This window comes from Micrasema longulum, unplaced genomic scaffold (genome assembly GCF_059751315.1).
Source record: "Micrasema longulum isolate JH-2025_06_02 unplaced genomic scaffold, ASM5975131v1 h1tg000383l, whole genome shotgun sequence".
NCBI classification, from domain to species: Eukaryota; Metazoa; Arthropoda; class Insecta; order Trichoptera; family Brachycentridae; genus Micrasema; species Micrasema longulum.
The window spans coordinates 1,285,760-1,304,269 of record NW_028277584.1 but is presented as its reverse complement, the minus strand read 5'-3'; the positions used below and the strand labels follow the sequence as shown (position 1 = coordinate 1,304,269).

At 32.0% G+C, this 18,510-nt stretch overlaps 1 protein-coding gene across 2 annotated transcripts; it reads left to right on the top strand.

Moving 5' to 3' along the window:
* Positions 1 to 3,204: 3,204 nt before the first annotated feature.
* On the top strand, positions 3,205 to 18,510 carry LOC148282029 (heat shock protein beta-1). 2 transcript variants are annotated; one of them, XM_088225735.1, is made up of 3 exons: positions 3,205 to 3,563; positions 15,277 to 15,463; positions 17,746 to 18,510. In XM_088225735.1, the coding sequence occupies exons 1-3, from the start codon at positions 3,376 to 3,378 to the stop codon at positions 17,938 to 17,940; spliced, it is 570 nt and encodes a 189-aa protein (XP_088081861.1). In that variant the 5' UTR covers positions 3,205 to 3,375; the 3' UTR covers positions 17,941 to 18,510. The 2 variants fall into 2 exon arrangements, with proteins under 2 accessions (XP_088081861.1, XP_088081863.1); XM_088225737.1 differs by lacking the exon at positions 3,205 to 3,563 and adding an exon at positions 11,371 to 11,450.

Here is an 18,510-nt window from a genome sequence, read left to right as displayed (position 1 = left end):
CTTAGTATGTCTCTATTTTTTTTGTATACGCCGGTAATCAGCATTTCACAGAAAAGCTTATTTTTAACTTTGACAGCTGGCTTTTGGCTGATTTTTTCGTTTTGGAGCGAATTCCTATCGTCATTATAAATGATATGTAAAGCAAGTTTTAAACATATTTTATTCAGCAAAATTAAATTAATTTCTTATTATATTGTAAGATAATAAAACACATTTTAAATTAATTTTGTGGGTTGATAACAGTTTGAGACCCATTGTTTCTAAAAAAATTAACTTCTTAATTTCTTAAGTAAAAAAGATAAAAAAAACATTAATGCTACTCAAAATTGACAAATAAAAAAGAAATATTTTGTAATAAAATAAATAAAACAACTTTGTTTTTAAGCACTAATTTTTTTTTCCACCGACCGGTTTCAAAGCTAAATAAGCTTCTTTCTCAAGGTTTACTTAACTAATTAATTATTTCCTATTTTTGGTTCAAAACAAAGTTGTTTTATTTATTGTATTATAATAAATTACCACAAAGTTAGTGCTTCAAATATAAAAATTAATATTTTTCTGTATCCACAGGAATTAATTCAAGTCTGAAAGGGTTAAAAGTATTTATTTGTTATATGTTTCTGCCCGGACATAGTAAGATTTTCCATTAAAAATAATTTATATTAAAAAGTTGTTTAAAATTACCAAAATTCCTGACTAAGCTTAATTTTAATGAAAGCCTCAATTATTATTGACCGGTTTCAAACATAAATATCTAGCAAGATAAATAATAATACGCCTACCAAAGGAATTCGCTATATTATACAGACTGAATAAAATAGAAAAGCTCTATTAGGTACGTTTTTCCTAATCATTATTTTGTAATCTCGATGTGTGAAACAATTTCAAAACCTTGGATTCTTACAGTTTCAAAGATTCACTGACTACTGACTATATGCTGTAAAGTCCGTGTCCGGGCGGATGAAAAATACAGTTTGTGTGTGAAATAGAACCAACGCCCCGGAAGCAGAAGTCTAAATGAGGATTTAGGTACGATGTGCATATAGTAATTAGTCATAAAGACTTGTCAAGAGAGGTAACATTATACGTGATAGATATAGTAAAGGCGATAAAGGTGTCAATGATAGCAGGACACCAAATGCCGAACACTCTTCAAGTGGATCGGAAGGTCTGTTGACGAATGACAACAGTCCTCCTTCTCCTGAAGAGTTTTCTGTGGTTTCCTCGTCACTAGAGCAAATGCGGAGAAGCTCCTAAAACAGGCCACAGCCGAAACATCCCACCCGATCCTGTCATAGTATAAACATCTCAACTAAAAAAAGTTCTTCATTTTAATAGAACGTTGTTTTTTGGACCGGGTTCGATTCTTGGCAGGGCAACGTGTATTATTTATTTTAAAGGTGGTTCACTGCAAAATTTCACTGTCCTTGGACTGGCAACTGAAGCGCAAGACTGGTCACCCTACCTTCACGAAACAGATGATCAAAATACGCTGCATTTGGTTTACCAGTTTTCTTTTTTTTACTGAGTATGTTTTGTAAGCAGATAGACAATTTTACATATATTATGAAATACATATTAAGAAAAAAAGTACAAAAGAAAAATTAAACGAAATACTGCACCAAAAAAGGGACAACTTCTTGTGCTTGGTGTGGGATGCAGTGCCATTTGCACCACTAGGTAGATGTATGGAATAATTTGATTTTATATTCAAAAACCCTTCTCAGAGTAGCGGAAATGAGAACCCTACGCAACATTGCAAGCAGAACTCTTATAGATTGGATCAGAAATGAGACGATAAGGTCTGTCTGCATAAACTATAAAAAAAGACTGACAGAAAAACTATGTTCAAATACATATTCATCAAATTTCTCCGGATATTTTCTTGAATCGGCTGATTATAATTATTTTTCTGCCTTCTTACCTTTTCCTAGCAGTAAAGAAAAACACAAATTTCAGCAAATCTCTAGAGTTTTTGTTACATAGAAATAAGATGATCCTTATGCTTTAGATGCCAGTCCAGGGGTTATAAAAATAATTCAGTGAAAAAAATACAATTGACTAATGATGGCCGGTGCAATGCGATGCGAAACATCTGCAGAGTGCCAACGACGCACTGCACAACCCAAAAAAATGCAATCTGCATTTGTTTATTGAGAACATTTTTTTACGGTTAGGAAACAATAAATAATTAACGATAAATAGTTGTTTAAAGAAGTCGAATATCAAAAAAATATACCGCTAAATGAATTGCCAACGGGTTTTCTTGTAAAAAATCGGAAAAGGTAAAGAAAAATTTTAGAAACTGAAAATAATAATAAAACAGTATCTTAAACTACCCATTGATCGTTAGACCAAATCGATTTTATTTTCACTTTCTAAATTGTGAGAAAAAAATGCACACTTTATTAAGTAAAAGAAATAGGTATTTGAGGTTTTATGATTTGACCAAATGTGTCGATTTTGGGGCCGTTTTCAGCGAGTTCACTCATAGCACGCTATCAGAAAACGGAAATAAAATTGGGGTAGGGTTTGAGTCTCGAATCCTTGATCCGTGAGCCCGCGACACTAGCCACGGGACCACAACCCGATTTATTTGTGTTTATGAGAAGATCTATGCATGAAGAGGAAGCGAGATCTGTGTGAAAATAATATATGTAGCATTCGATCCTTTCTGCTTCTCCCCACGGAAAAAGGGGTGACTGTTTGATGTTAAAATTTACCTGATTTTACTTCTTACGCCTACAAGTTTTGCAACTTGCGTAAAAATAATTTGATTGAAGGGATTTTAAGAACCTATCTTGACGATTATGAATAACATACAAAATCAAAACAAACACGTAAATGTACAAAAACATTTTAAATATATCCTCAAAAAGTGATATCATTGTACATTCCGAGACTTCATTCAAATAGAACATGAACAGATCATCTCTTCCTATAATTGTCATAGTTGGAAACATACTAGAATCTTGTTAGAATGTTAATACTATAGATGATTCTGGATTGATGTTATGAATCATAGACCACTGGTTCCCTGATGGATATCCCTGATCAAAGCATACAGACAGACGTGGGCAGGTCTCCACACTATAAAGCAGTGTATATATGTACACAATACGAACTGTATACATGACGTACCTACTCCGAACTTGGGCCAGCTAACATAAAGCTATTTAAAACTGTGCGCAAACTCGAAGCGTCAGACAGAGCTAACAGTAACAGCCGAGTGGTAACGATCACTGTACCGCGCTTTCGTTAGTTGTATGTTGTATTCTCATTCTCAATCCGACAGTGACTTGATACCCGCTCGCGTGTTCGTACCGGTGGAAATATTCATCCATTTCGATATTTTTGTGCCAGTGTTGATTGAAAATGGCCGACGGCGGAATTAAAAGAAATGTTCCCATCAAGTTGGGAGACTTCTCCGTTATCGACACGGAATTCTCGAGCATCAGGGAGAGATTCGACAGCGAGATGAGAAAGATGGAGGAAGAAATGAGCAAATTCAGATCCGACCTCATGAACAGGGAGACCAACAATTTCTTCAAAAGTACAACAAGGTAGGCGATACTCTCGACGCTATTCTTGTGGGCGTATAGTATTTTGTTTATTTATGTTTCTATAACCATACTTGGTCATGGGTCTCCGAAGGAGATATCTTTAAACGTCACCATTTCACAATTTAAACGGCACCACGAATTTGTTTTCAATGCACTTTTTATACAGATAGCTGAATTTTAAGCCTGCCGCCAATAAAATAGATCAGACGAAAATGATTCGGTAGGTACTTACTCGGTGAAATGCGCCGGATTATACATATCAATATAAAATACTTAAAAATTACTCAGATATTTAAAAACTCTTTTTTCTGCATACTGAATACAAAAACAGCTGGTTAAATAACCACCAAATTAAAAATACATTTCAAGTCGAATCGCGACCTTGTTTCTTAATAGATGCATAGGTAGCTAAGTAATTTCGATATTGTAGATGGTAGGTACCTAGATAAGTAGATGCATACACCCCCACGAATGGAATACAGGTAGGTACTTACTCATGTAAATGCATTTCGACGGAGAAAAGCCACCGAGGGTTACAAAACTCATCTTTCCTTTTTTGGCATCACCTTGAGAAAAGAATGCCGACAGCTTTAAAATACAGGTCATTCCAAATCCCCTTTTGGGTTTATAGGTGAACTGGTTACTGTTTCTTAACTAAAAAGTTGTTATTTCATGACCTTTTTTTGTACGCCCCCATGTAAAACTACATACATAATATATTCAACAACTTTGAAAAAGAAAAAAATCAGTAGACATTCATACAGTACATATTTTATTTATTTATCATTTCATTAAATGTTGTATCGGGTGTATGTGTTTACGAATATTATTATATTTCTCATCAAGTAGATAATATTATATGTTTTTTCTCGAGGAATCCCTGTTAGCACAATGAGTAACTCCTGGAATTTTTTTAAACCTATTTCGTATTAATTCAATTCGTATTTGCCTATACCAATATTTACAGTAGAAATGTAAGTACCAAACATTCAAAACTCAATTAACTTTCTTTCGTCTAAGTTTTTTACGAGTGTAATTTGTTGAAGTTTTTTAGAGTCTTTTATGCACACATTATTGATTTATTTCAAGAAATGACTTCACACTTCTTCAATATAAAGATAAACTTATGTTTTGAAGTAGTGTATTGAAATTAAAGACAACAACGAGTGATAAATTAATATTTATTTAATTATTTGAGTGTGCATAGCGCGGGAGTCGGTATAGTGTTTTAAGATTAAGACACCTGTTTACTGATATATTATTTATCCTAATAAAAATAAAATAATTTTTTCGTAGCACAAGTATTTTATGATGTATTTAAACAAAAAGAGGTAAATATTTCAATGTAAGAGTTGTTTACAAATTTGAATTATTAAAAACGACGTCAAATGTTTAATTAAATACACTCGGGTATACATTGGTGCTGACGTCACGAATTGCTAGGTCATGATCAATATAGGTAATTATGATTGAGTGTATGCCTACTACATACCTAATTCCTACCGAGATCTCGGTTGCAAAGATCGCAACACTCATATTGTCGCGCGGTACATTATGGTTTAGCTTCTGAGTACCGATGATGTCACACGTATAAATAGCAGATGGATTCTTCTAGAACTATGAGCATGGATCGTTTTTGCGTGGGTGAATTTTCTCGAAAATGCATACGAAATTGTTTATGGCAAAGGAATAATTTGCATAAGCGGGTTGACCTGGTTATTTTGATTAATGTACTAAGTGTGCGAGTTAACACGCTAACACTCCCTCGCAACTTCAGTAAGCTTTTGGTAGCTCCTATTTAAAACGGACGTAAAATCTTATACATACACATATTTATACTGATTTGTTTAATGATAAACATCCCTCTTCATGCCATTTTACTGTGTTAGATATATTTTTTCACAAATTTAAAAGTATACCGATCCGGGTTCGACACCCAAGACGGCGCGCGGCGTGGACTTAGAAATATTTTTTAATGATTTTTTTTTATCGCAGTATTAAATATTTCTTTGGAATGGCAACTGAAATGTCAGATCTTACATACACGCAATAATTAATCGATATTCTCTGCAATGTTTGTACCGATGCACTGTCCTGTGTACCATTAGATGCAGATAATTATAAGAATAAGTTACAGTGGTAACTTAACTTCTAGTAAAACTATAAAATGCATACAAAAATAGGAAAGGATTATGATAAAATAAGTTTTCCATTAGTTGTAACTACCTACTATCTGTGGCAGAAGTCCAATAAAATGTCAAAAATATGATGTTTTGGAGGGAAAATTTTGAGTTTTAAACTTTTTATTTTTAATAAAGTTATTTAGAAATTATGATTATACCAGTTTATGCCGTCCGAAATGAAATTTGTATAGTGCATAAACACTGAAATACAGATGTCCTACCAAATTAAAAAAGTTTTAGTGTAAATTTATAAACATAGGTAGGTACTTACTATTTCTGTAACCAAATTCCTTTATAGCACGACGTCGCATCTCGTGGTTTATGAATGTGACAGGCGGGTTTTATTTACACTATATATAACGGTATTTTTATTTGCCTCTCTAGTATTATTAATTATGATGTTTAAATAATCGTTTCATATTAATATGGCCTTATAAAGCTTTTAATGCTGTCGCTATAATGAATGCGCTCAGAGATATTCCCTCCCCCCTCTCGCGCCCACGTTATGTCCGCTATCCAGTGTCTGCGTTGTTGTAGCCATTTATATCGTGTGATCAATTAATTACGACATTCCTATATTAGGATATATCCACTACCGGAAGATTATAACATTACTCGACGCATTCTGCATATGTATATACAGGGATCTATGTTTACATAAATACTTTGCAGATAATAATTAGGTACTAGATGAGAAAGATCAGTTATTTTAAAACATATTGTTTATCATCATCATGACCTTATCAATGGCGCACCAAATGAAGCGTATCTCGATCATCTGTTGATACACGAAGGAGAGTTGATAAGCCTTACGTTTTAGGTGGCAGTCCAGGGATTTCATGTCGAACTTGCCAGTAATTAAACCCGGGACCTCAAGCGTGGTTGTCAAATTTCCTTTTCAGGATTTTTTTTATCTAAAAATAGCTTTAGATTAAAAAATACTCGTCTAGGGTTTTGCAAAATTAGTTTTATTAGCAAGCCAGCATTTAAAATTATTTTTGTTATTTTGACGCCAGAATGATTTTTTAAAGATTTTTTATCTCCGTTTTAATTTTGACATCACATTAGTCGGTTTATTTACGAAATCAGTGGATTTTGTCAAACACCTGTTTATGATTGACAAACAATTTGTAAATAAAAACGACGTAGATTTGTGTATTTTTTTTTATTTATAATTATTTAATTTTTACAATTTTTATACATTTTATAGTTCTGGTGTAGTAAATTTTTCGTAATATTAAAATTTAAGAACAATAAAAGTTTTTTTTTGAATAATTTCGGGTAACACTCAACTTTCAGGCCAATTAATAAAACTAATTCGGGGTGTTCAATTTTATGATGGCGAGTTATACGTGACTTAAATTTATTTTTTACGCTTTTTTAATATTTTTTTAGCGGTTGTCAAGAGTTAAATATATTGTTTTCGTCTAGTTCAGAATAACGGGATATTACTAATCTATTTGGTAATGCATTGCCACACATAATATGAGTAAGTACCTACATACATATAATTCGTTTTGTATTTCAATTGCCACTGTAGTCGAATAATTTGACCAAGTATTAGAGTAATCATCCGGGTCGTAGGAGCTAAGACGTTAGACTCATAGACGGAAGGCTCCGGGCTCGATTCCCGGTGAGAACATAAAAAGGTGATATTTCTCAAGCTTGGGTGTTTTGTCAGCACCGTGTTTGGGCCTCCTGGCCTGTTGTGGTGCAAAAAATAAACAATTATGCTAGTATTACTGAGTAGGTTTTACCCATTTAACTTTCACATTAACATTTTGATTTTACTACTGTTGCCAAAATATATTTGAAAATGAACTGTTGAGGTTCCAGGTTCAAGTTTGGTGAATGGCAAAAATAGAAAAAATCCGTGTGTTCCGCGCGTACTTTCACATTAATATAATAATTGGTATTTCAACAAATTCAAATTTTCGTAATTTATAATAATTTTGTTTGATAGAGCGTCGGCGTCGGCCGTCGTGTGAACATCGCGATTCATGCTAATTCCGATAATATCAACATAATGAAATTCTATTTTAGTATTTTATTTATGCTATCCCTATTGGGTTGATTATTATCAACAAAATCAACGAGGAAACTCATGTTGCCTATCATAAAATGGATTATATAATTGTTTTTTTATTATTATTTCCCATGATATGTAACGACGCTACGACGCGCGACGCCGACGCCGGGCGTCGATGCTACATTGTGCGTACTTTGTAGGTTAAATAAGAAGTATGCTTAGCTCACATAGGTTAGTAGGTACCTACCCTAGTACCTATAACTACTACACACACATTGGGGAAACAATATAAAATATATTTACATTTACATTATGTGATAGCTGATGCCGATCCAGCTACCATTAATTTAATCTGGGATCACACGTATAGGGCAATGTGCCAACACAGGATAAATAAAACAAAAATTTACAAGCATTATCGCAGCCGAAATACCTTACGCTCATTACCTATTCCATCATTAATTGATTTGAGGTTTACATTAAAATGAGTTTGGAATGTTTAAATTGCTTGACCCATTTCAGTCAAAACGAATAAGGTTCAGTAGCTAGAAAATATCTGAAACTATTTTGAAATATTTACTCACTACCTACTTAAGTGAAATAATTTCTAAGCTTGTGCTAGTCTGGCCATTTTTTTCATGTAAATTCACGTCTAAAATTTTTTTTTTTTTTGTCAATTTAAATGATGAAAATGGTAAGTTTATACTATTTCTTGATCACTTTACACCAAATTATTATGTGTTCTAAGTACCCACTCCAACCTATTTATTTTTTACGTCATATTTGCGGTAGAGACAAATATATTTCGCGGCTTATTACAAATTCAAGCTTTTAAATATTTGACACGTCTACCTGTATTTATGAGGTATTTAAAGTGGATTTGACACGACTTTTTTTTTTCAAACAGAGGAGCTAACAACACAACGGTCGGTTTTCGGTCAGACTTTTCAGCTGTACCCAAATAAAAATGTTTACTCATCCGATTACGTGACTCATGATAAATAAACACGAATGGCTCATATAACCGCTATTTATACAAAAATGTATTATCTTTGCCATTCCACATTTATAATATAAATATATAAGGGTATTGAAGCAAACATAGAAATCTCCATTGAAGGAGTTGCGGAGATATTTGCAGAAAACTTGGAAAACAGAATTGTGAGATTTCTAATTATGCTTCACGAACTCGATGGAGAATGCTAAGTTTGCGGAATCAAGTAGTATAATTGAAATCTTTGTTTGCCAGATTTAGAGGCGGTTTTGAATTACGCTATTATTTAGGCAGGTAAGTTTTTATGTATAGTTTATTTTGGCATCAAAAACTAATTTTCCGTTTTTGGTGGAGATTTATTAGTTTGCTTCGAACAGCCTCATTTATTCGATATCTATCTTCTAAATCTAGAATTTTAAAAAAATGTGCCTACCTACCTACATTAATGTGCCGAGAAAAGAGAAAGGACCTAAGTCAAATAATGTTCGCACTATAAACAACAATAACGGTTTTATTATCATAAAATGTGCACTATCCGCTCGAACGTAATTTCTTAAATTTACGAACAATGGACGTTTGGATGTTATAAAATACAATGCTTTTTATTATCATTTCGATTCCTCACAGCGCAGCGTATCATTTGTAGACATCTGAGGAGAAAGACGGTACCTATTACCTATTGTTACTAGCATTGTACAGTAGTTTTGGTTGGTTTATGTTCACGGTGGCCCAGATTTGTATAGAAAATAGAAATATGTAGTTGGACAAGCCGTTAAGGTCAGAAGAGCGATCGCACGATCAATCTACTTTTATTGTTCGCGAACATTCTAACTTGAACCGGAGCTTAATTACCCAGGTTCAAACACCAGACTTCACAACATTCCAGTTAGATAAAATTCCTAGATATCGAATATCCGCGAAATTCGAACGGAAATGACTTTCAAACACGGCTTCTACCGTTAGTTTGCAAGAAGCAAATAGACAGTAAAGCAAACGTCTATCATATTATTATAAAGCTGAAGCGTAAAAAGGAACCTACGCTAGATTCCTCGAACTAACATAGAAAATGTATTTATGTGAAGTAAATAACAAAGTTTCTGGATAAGATAGAAGAGATCATTACAGAGTTTAAAGTTTTATTTCACCGATTCAAAAAAGCTAAAAAACATATAAGTATCGTCTGTGTATTTATATAGAAAATAATATAATTCAGATTAACAAATGTACCTTCAGACTCGTCACGTGAGAACTTACATGTAGAACAACCCTTTCATTTCTTTGACTCATAAAAAGAAGAGGGATCTTGCTAAGATGTTTTATGTACCTTTATATATAAATAGTGTATATTGTAAATATGTCTGTAAATAATAGGTAGGCATATTTGTGTAGATATTAGGTATACACTATCTCACAAATAGGTAATCCTAGGTGCAGGTAGGTATACATTACATAGCATAGACAGATCCAGTTTTCTGAAGCGTAACCGGTGGCAGTCAGTAATCGTGGTCGTGAGATTAAATTTGAAATATGCCTCTAAACACAGTAGTAACTCAACTCAAACAAAATAACAAGGATCGCTATTTGCCAGCTTCTCACCTACCCGAATAGGGAAATATCTGGTTTTTAAACAATTTAAAATGAGGGCATATGAAATATTTTTTGTAATTATTAGTAGCATAAAAAATATTTTTTAATTTATAATTTTTAATTTCCGCGAAAACGATCGGCATTGGCCACGCCCCTAATACGTCAAGATCGACGCCAACAATTGTCAAGGTCAAACAAGTCGCGTTTTTGTAAAGACGTATTTTTTAACAATTACATTTTTGAAATTTTGTATGAAAACATCTCTCCACAATATCCATATTGATTTTAAAAATACAATTAATTTTTCTAAATCAATTTCACATGTTTGTATCAGTATACGGAGTGCGTGATATTTCCCTATTATAAAGTTTTTACTAGTTTTACCTATTTAAAAAAAACGTTTTTTTGTTTGACAATATATTTTTTTATGAGCCACAATTTTAAAACCATTGAATAGAAATCGTAAATAATCGTGTAAGAAAATGTGTGGTAGAGTAGGGTTCGAACTTCGAACCTCTGGATCGTGAGTCTGCGATACTGTTACAATACCACAACCCTTTTCCCTCCATTAAATAATGGACGGTTTGAAAATGTTTATTACAAAGTGTTGCATATCTATGAATAACATAGGTCTAGTCAATTTTGTTTAATTCTTACCTCTCTTACCTAACGCTAAACATAACAACTCTAATATTTTTATACTAGTAAAATTTATTTGTTTTTGCCAGTGACAATGTAATACGTATTTATTACATACACATACCTGATATTTGATAAAACCACAACAGTAGATAATTAAATTATTATTTTATTGGGAATAAACTGTTTTGCATTATCGTGTCCATTTTATGAATTTGTAGGTATATGTTTATTATAATATTGATTTTCATGGGCATACTTAAATAAATTTTACAAACCTAAAAACGCTTACTTATATAATATTTAAATATTAATGTACAGGATATGTAATATTATTACTATATTTTATTTCAAACATTAACAAGCTAACAATGCCGTGTTGATTTTTGCATGTCTTACAATTACGAATCAATGTCTTCCGGAGGATCAACATCGGCGAGTAAAACAACAACAAGGTGAGGTGCTTATTTCTAGTTCTATACGTCCTGTCTTGTTATAATGTTTATGTATCTCTAATCAATTGAAGCTGCGTGTTTTATGCGATAGTAGTGGCTATGGTGTTGTTTTATATTTTGTACTAATGGTGCGCAAATATCTGTAAAATGTAAGTGATGGCATGGTATTATTTTGGATGGATAATAAGTTAACAATATCTAATACGAAAAATAAATATGATATGCTAGATGAGCGTGCTACTTTAAAAAAAATATGTTATACTGATGCATATATATATTATGGCAATTTATCACTTTCAAAATAGTATTCTAAAATCCATTGACCAGTATTGATAATGAGGAAGGTTAAAAAAAAAAAAAATTAACAGACTATTAAACAAATCCAAAATATATATTTAAAAAATATATTTATCGTGTTTTCAACGCTATGATTTTTTAAAGTTTTATTTTTTTTAAATTAATTCGCGTGTGACGTCTAAAGTTCTCTTCTCTTCCCCTTCTTCTCGATGAGTTCTGTGATTCGTCAGTTGACTTACCGTAAACCGGAAACTTATCGCAACTCGCTTATCATTGAATAATTCGGAAGAACTAGTGACGTCATGCAAAGTAGTTCGTTTTTATTATTAAAAAAAATTCATACATTTTCAAAAAACTTCGTACAATTTAATGCTCTAATTTTTACCGCGCGCAAGAATACATTTTTTAAATCCAATTTCCCGTAGGTCGAATTTATTCATTGGTCGATGACTAACACCAACATACAATCGCAATGACAATTGGTTAGTCATTTAAAAAAAAAAGTCAAAAAAAAACTTTAAGATAATGGAAGTTTCTGAAATATTATCGCGACAGAAGTGAAAAATCTCGTAATTCAGCAATACAGGTTTAATAAAATACAACAATAATTTTAAGAATTCAGCATAGAATGATAAATATGCATAAATAATGTATTATTATGTTAAATTAATTCGCATGCTTCTAAAATACGTAATTTAATGTTGCGATCACTTTACCTACATATTTTTACCCAAATCTAGAAATTTCACGTTTTTTGCATAGTTATTACTAAATATTATTATTAATATTGATATTTTTTTTAATACTTAGGTAAACATTTTATTTTGTGTTACATAGAAAGGCGTTGCTAAATTTGTTTATTAATTAAAGGGGGGGAAAATCATTACTGTGTTTTGTGTATTTTTACGTTAGGTAGGTATTCGTTTTAATTTTGCCACATAAAAACTCAATTTCCTCGACGAAGCTGCTCCGGCGATTAAACGCTATGTTCCAAACAAGTTTCCTTTTTTCAAATTCCCCTTGCGAAAATTTTATGTTAATTTTGCAAAAAATAATGAGAATAAACATAAATCAGAATGATAAACCTAATTTTGCAGCTTTACAAATTGACAAAAAGATTAAAAAATATTAAACCGTTGAATAACATAGGCGAAAATTGCAACAACAATTAAAATAGACGTATTTCTACAAAAAAACACAAATTAACTGTATAAATCCATTAATTTAGTAAATATGTCGCCTGTAAACTTGTTATTAGGTTGTAGTTATCATTTTTATTGGTAAAAGGTCATAATATATTTGATTAAATTATTGCACTCCTTGCAAAATACACCCGGTAATTAATGCGGTTTAACTCTTTACAACCGGCTTCTAATTAGATGATATTTAATTTTTAAGACATATTTTTCTTGCTTTATGTTTTTAAATTGAGTGTTGCATTTTTATTCATTTTATTATCTTATTAAAAAGTTAATTGGAAAAAAAATGTGAAAGACCATAAATATGAACGTGCGAGTTTAATTATTATGCAATACCTACTCTGAATAATCAATAAGTAATTACTGCATGTTGTCGTCATATATGCTTGGAATTATTTCATTTTCTCGTTTGCATGCATTTATACAATGTCCGCGAATAATGCAGTGCTTGTTTGCAATACAATATTTATTTCTGTGTTCGTAAATGACTTCATCGACCAAGAACTACTTACGTATTCAGTCAGCCTCTTAACTTTTTCATACATATTTTTAAAAACTAAACCAACAGAAATATTATTGAAGATTGGTTTTGTGAAGGTCTCGTTTTTTTAAAGCTACAATTCATTACTTGCACGTGAATACGGAAAATTCGCTTTCACGTTTTTCCCATTTCTATAATACAATATGATTACAAATACATTTCTATCAAAATATTTCGATCTAAATCTAGTTCCTTAATTTATGTGTAAAAATAAGGACGTACGTTTAGTAAGTTCAAAATAGCCTTCACGGTTTTTAGGGGGTATTTATCTACCTGCCATGTTGCCTATTTGATTTTTCGATGGTCATAAATAAAATTCGGAAGCTAGCATTTTTAAGCAGCGTAAAAATTATGAAATGTTTTTATTGTCTTTATTACGATTGTAAAAGTAATGAAATTGGTATCAACACTACCGTGGCTGCGCCTGTAGGAATGCACGGTAGCTACCTACTCTTTCAAGAACCAGAGCCAGCGCACGTGTGCCACAACGGAAGTTCAATATTTTTAAATCCATTAGGCGAATATTAAAAATAAACACAACCCATAAAACACGCCTAAATTCAATTTCTATGTTGCATAATTTGTTTAAAACACGAAATATACGCGCTTTTTTATCAGTATAGAAAATAATTATACCTAAGGTTCAATGGCCATGTTTATTGACGCCGACTAAAAGATTGCGTGCAGACAGGGATGAAAATTTGCCGAAATTTACTTGCAAAAGTCAAGAGTAGATACCAATGTAAAATGTTCATTTTTCGCGGTTGGCAATTTTCCAAGAATTTAAATTTTGCGTGTTCGTAATTTGCCAAAAAAACTAAGGATTAGAAATGAGCGGACACTGAAAAATATCGTATATTACCTGCCTTTTCTTTAAAATTATAACGCAATATTTCAGGCGTGTGATTTTTATTTGTGTAAACTGTTAAGCTTATTCAGCCAAGATTAACACTGAATAACAATATACTTATGATATGATCATGTACTTGGCACGTAAAACTCGACAAAAACAAGGAGATATTTTTAAGTATTTGGACACTAATCAAATAGGTAATATTATCATAGGTGTTAATGTTCATCGCCATTATTAATTCATTTTTGTTACTATTGCTTGTTTATGAAATAGTGAAATGTGGTATGGATTTTATTTTCATTCTATAGAAGTGGCATTTTGCTCTGTGAAACCATATTGTTAATTTTATTTCTGAAAAATAATAACAAAATCACCAAGTCATTAAAAAAAATATTTTCATAATTTAGATAACATCAATTTCAGCATGAGTAGGTTACCACTCTTAATGAACATCAATGGATAAAAAGTAAATTTTGTCAAAAAAGAGTAGAAAATAATTGAAGGTTCACATATATTGTTGTCGTCTATTGTTTGTGTTCATATTGTTATTCCTTTCTGTTTTTGTTGTTATTATGTTTATTATAATTTGTAAATCCTTTAAACTTTTTTTTGGCCATTATTATCATGTTTTGGTAGAAGGCCCTAATAAAAGAAAATAAAAAAAAGGTTCTGAAATAGAACATTGTAGACTGAGGCTTGAATTAACCAATCACAAAACAAGCCACACATCCTTTGGTGTTGACAGCGTTCAAACGAGCCGTTTTGCTTTTTTTACTCTTTTTTGGTAGACTAAGAACAGGAACTTAAATTGATTTATGCATATGCACATCGTAATATAGCCACTTTTATGTCATCTTTTTGATACTTTTTTCTGCTCACCTAGTTTAAATTATGATGTATTGGAGTTTATTATAATGGTATATTTTTATTTTTCAGCTCTACAACATCCAGTCACAATGACAACAGACAACTGGCAACAGACAACAGTAACCAGTGGATCGACAATATCAACTCCCCCCTTATCCAAGATGAAGGGGATGGCAAGTCGCTGAAGCTCAGATTCGACGTCAGCAAGTACTCACCTGAAGAAATCGTAGTCAAAACAGTTGACAACAAATTATTGGTAAGGATCCAATTCCTTTTTTTGCATCTTTGAAAAAAGTTCACACTATTTATCCAAATTTTTTGGATTTTGGGGCACATTTTCAAATAGTCAGTGACAGAATACGGGAATCAAACTGTGGCAGACCGTGATTCGAATCTTGGACCTCTGATCTATAAGTCTGCAATACTAACACAGAATCACACTCTGACTAATTTTAAAATAGAGATACCCACGAAACAGCAAAGCATTTGTGGAATTTTTTCTACATTTCTAGCATTATTTGTTACTTTTAGCATCGCAAAATAAAAAGATATTGTATTTACAGATATTTAGATTTTATTGGAGAGTTACTGCGTTAGTTATTTCTTACACGAAGGAAAGATAATCAGTCTTCTGCTTCAGAAGCTAGTCCAAGGACTACGAAATATTTAAATCATTAAAATAAATACTATTTTGCAATAGTATACAGAAAAGGGTCTAATTGGTAGCAGACTCATTCCATGACCAATGAGGAAGTTCAGTGCTATGGGAAATTTAATATAAAAAAATATTTCTTATATGTGGTAAAAATTAGAACATTTAATTGCACAATGAATTTTCTCAAAGTATGAAAATATTTATAAAAAATAACTACTTTGAACTACACCACAAGTTCACTTGGATAAGCCATTGATAGTGTTGTGATAGATTTCCAATTTCCGGGAAGCCAACTCACCAATCAGCAGAACTCTCTGACAAGAATTTGTGACGTCATAATAAGACACATAAAAGTACAAACATTTTTGGCTTGGTTCGATAGTCTATTAACAAATAATAAAAACCACTTAACTACCTTATTAGGCCCTTTAGATTGTCTTAGAATATAGTATTGTCAATTTCAACCATCATTTAGGGTTTTAAACCCAATGCCTCGTGAGTTGATTCCATACACATTGCATGCATGTTATTCAAGTGAAGTTTGAGGCGATATAAATTTAATCATTAAAAAATAGATATGAGAAAAGCTTTGCACTATTAGGCAAGTAGCCAAAGTAATTTATCTTTTCCCACTGTTGTTAGGGGATATAAATAAATACAGTGCCAAGCTTAACACTGTAGATAATATTTGTAAGCAAAAAACTTTATAATGGTGTCTAATAAGATTATATAACCACAAATTTTATTTCATAAATACAATCAGATTGAATTGATTTGCCATCACTGTTAAATATATATTGACTCTAAATCTTAAGGGCCGTTTACATGTGGAAAATACAATAGACATGTCCAAGCTCCGTGAATAGCCTCAATCGCGCAGGACATAAAACTGGGACAACATGAAAATTCGGCCGCAGTTCACACTTGAGCGCTGCGAAAATGAATATACGACGGCATTTGTTATGTTATGAGCGAATTCACAAAAAATGTTGTTAATTTTATACCAAGATGTATTGGAATGGTCAAAGGAGTAACTAAATAATAAAATGGTTTTTTTCTGCCGACATTTTCAACAGGAATTATTTTTTGAGAGCGACACGTTCTAGTCAAGCAAATCGCTATTGCCACAAGGTCCTGTCCATACGTATTCACACGAGAACAATGTGGCCGCTGGCGGCCGCGCACGGTGGTGGGGTTTATCATTGTTCCGCGGAGATAGCCTGCTTGTTTATCTCAGTGCCGATGTCTCAGGACAATTTTTTGTCCTACAAATTGCTGTTTATACGTGGAAAATGGTTGAGTCCTGGGACAAAACACTATTGTATTGTCTACGTGTAACCGGCTTTTTATTGTCAATTTACAAAGATTTTTTTAAAAATGCAGTTCCAGTTCTTTCTCTATTGAAGAATGTCAGAATTCTGCCAAAGATTTTAATCATGGTTTCCGTGAGAATGAAGAATGTTTCCACATATGGAACAACAAGATTTATAATTATTTTATGTGACAAAAGACAGGTGTAGCACCCTTTTAAATTGCATCCTTTGTGTTGAGTGTTATACAAGTGAACATATTTATTTTTTTATTTTTAAATGCTCTATCTAATCTTATATTCAACTTATTTCATTCTTAGTGTTTGTCAAACCACCAATATCAAGTAGAATTTTTAATAACCAAAGCAGATAAGCAGACCATAAAAAAATCAGTTTATTATTAACTAGCAAAATCGTTTTATTTTTATGAGACTTTTTAGAACATTAAATAACAAAACTTATTATTTTGAATTTTGAAGATATACACAGGTAAAATGTAAAATTGTCTAACTATGTACTTACTTATTAAAATATATTTTTTAATTTCTGATAATTCATTTGTTTTTTTTACAGGTCCACGCAAAGCACGAAGAAAACTCAGACAACAAAGCAGTATACAGGGAATACAACAGAGAATTCTTGCTTCCCAAAGGAACAAACCCAGAAGCCATCAAGTCCTCACTGTCAAAGGATGGCGTCCTCACAGTGGTCGCTCCCCTGCCTGCTCTAGCTATCACAGAACAGCATATTCCAATCAAGCAGAACTAACCTCACTAACCTTACTATTTGTTTTGAATCTATTCTAAAATCTCACAAGAATTTCAAATATTACTGCGAGAAAAGCATGCCTTAAAGCAGTTCCAATATTTTCTGCAATTTTGTGTATTTCACGAGTGATATTTCAATTTGATCTGTTACCAATGAATCTCATTTAGATGGTTTTACAAAATGTACCTGCTTTTTGGCAAATTTGTACTTACTATATTAAAAAAAACCACACATTAATATTTGTAGACTCAAACACCGGATAAAAGATATTATTTATTTTGTATACGCGAGTGAATGCTTTTGATATTGTAATTTTACTTTTTTTACACATTTATTGTTGAAATCTGACCAGAATTAGCTACAGTCACAAATATACAGCTTACAGGTAAACACAATCTTTTGTTAGTATATTTATAAAATTATTTATAGTAAATTAACAAACTAATGAAATGTAAGAGTGAAGCCACATATACATAAGGTTTATTACTACACAACATATTTTTTTAGAAATTATTACTATACCATTATTATTTAATGTCAAAATAATAAAAATGTGAATTGTTGTAAAAA

What these genes read in the sequence shown, in the direction of transcription:
- LOC148282029 (XM_088225735.1), top strand. Translation starts at nt 3,376, where the DNA reads ATGGCCGACGGCGGAATTAAAAGAAATGTTCCCATCAAGTTGGGAGAC. An exon ending in TTCTTCAAAAGTACAACAAG is followed by an intron (nt 3,564 to 15,276) that starts GTAGGCGATACT and finishes TTTATTTTTCAG; the next exon opens with CTCTACAACATCCAGTCACA. An exon ending in CAGTTGACAACAAATTATTG is followed by an intron (nt 15,464 to 17,745) that starts GTAAGGATCCAA and finishes TTTTTTTTACAG; the next exon opens with GTCCACGCAAAGCACGAAGA.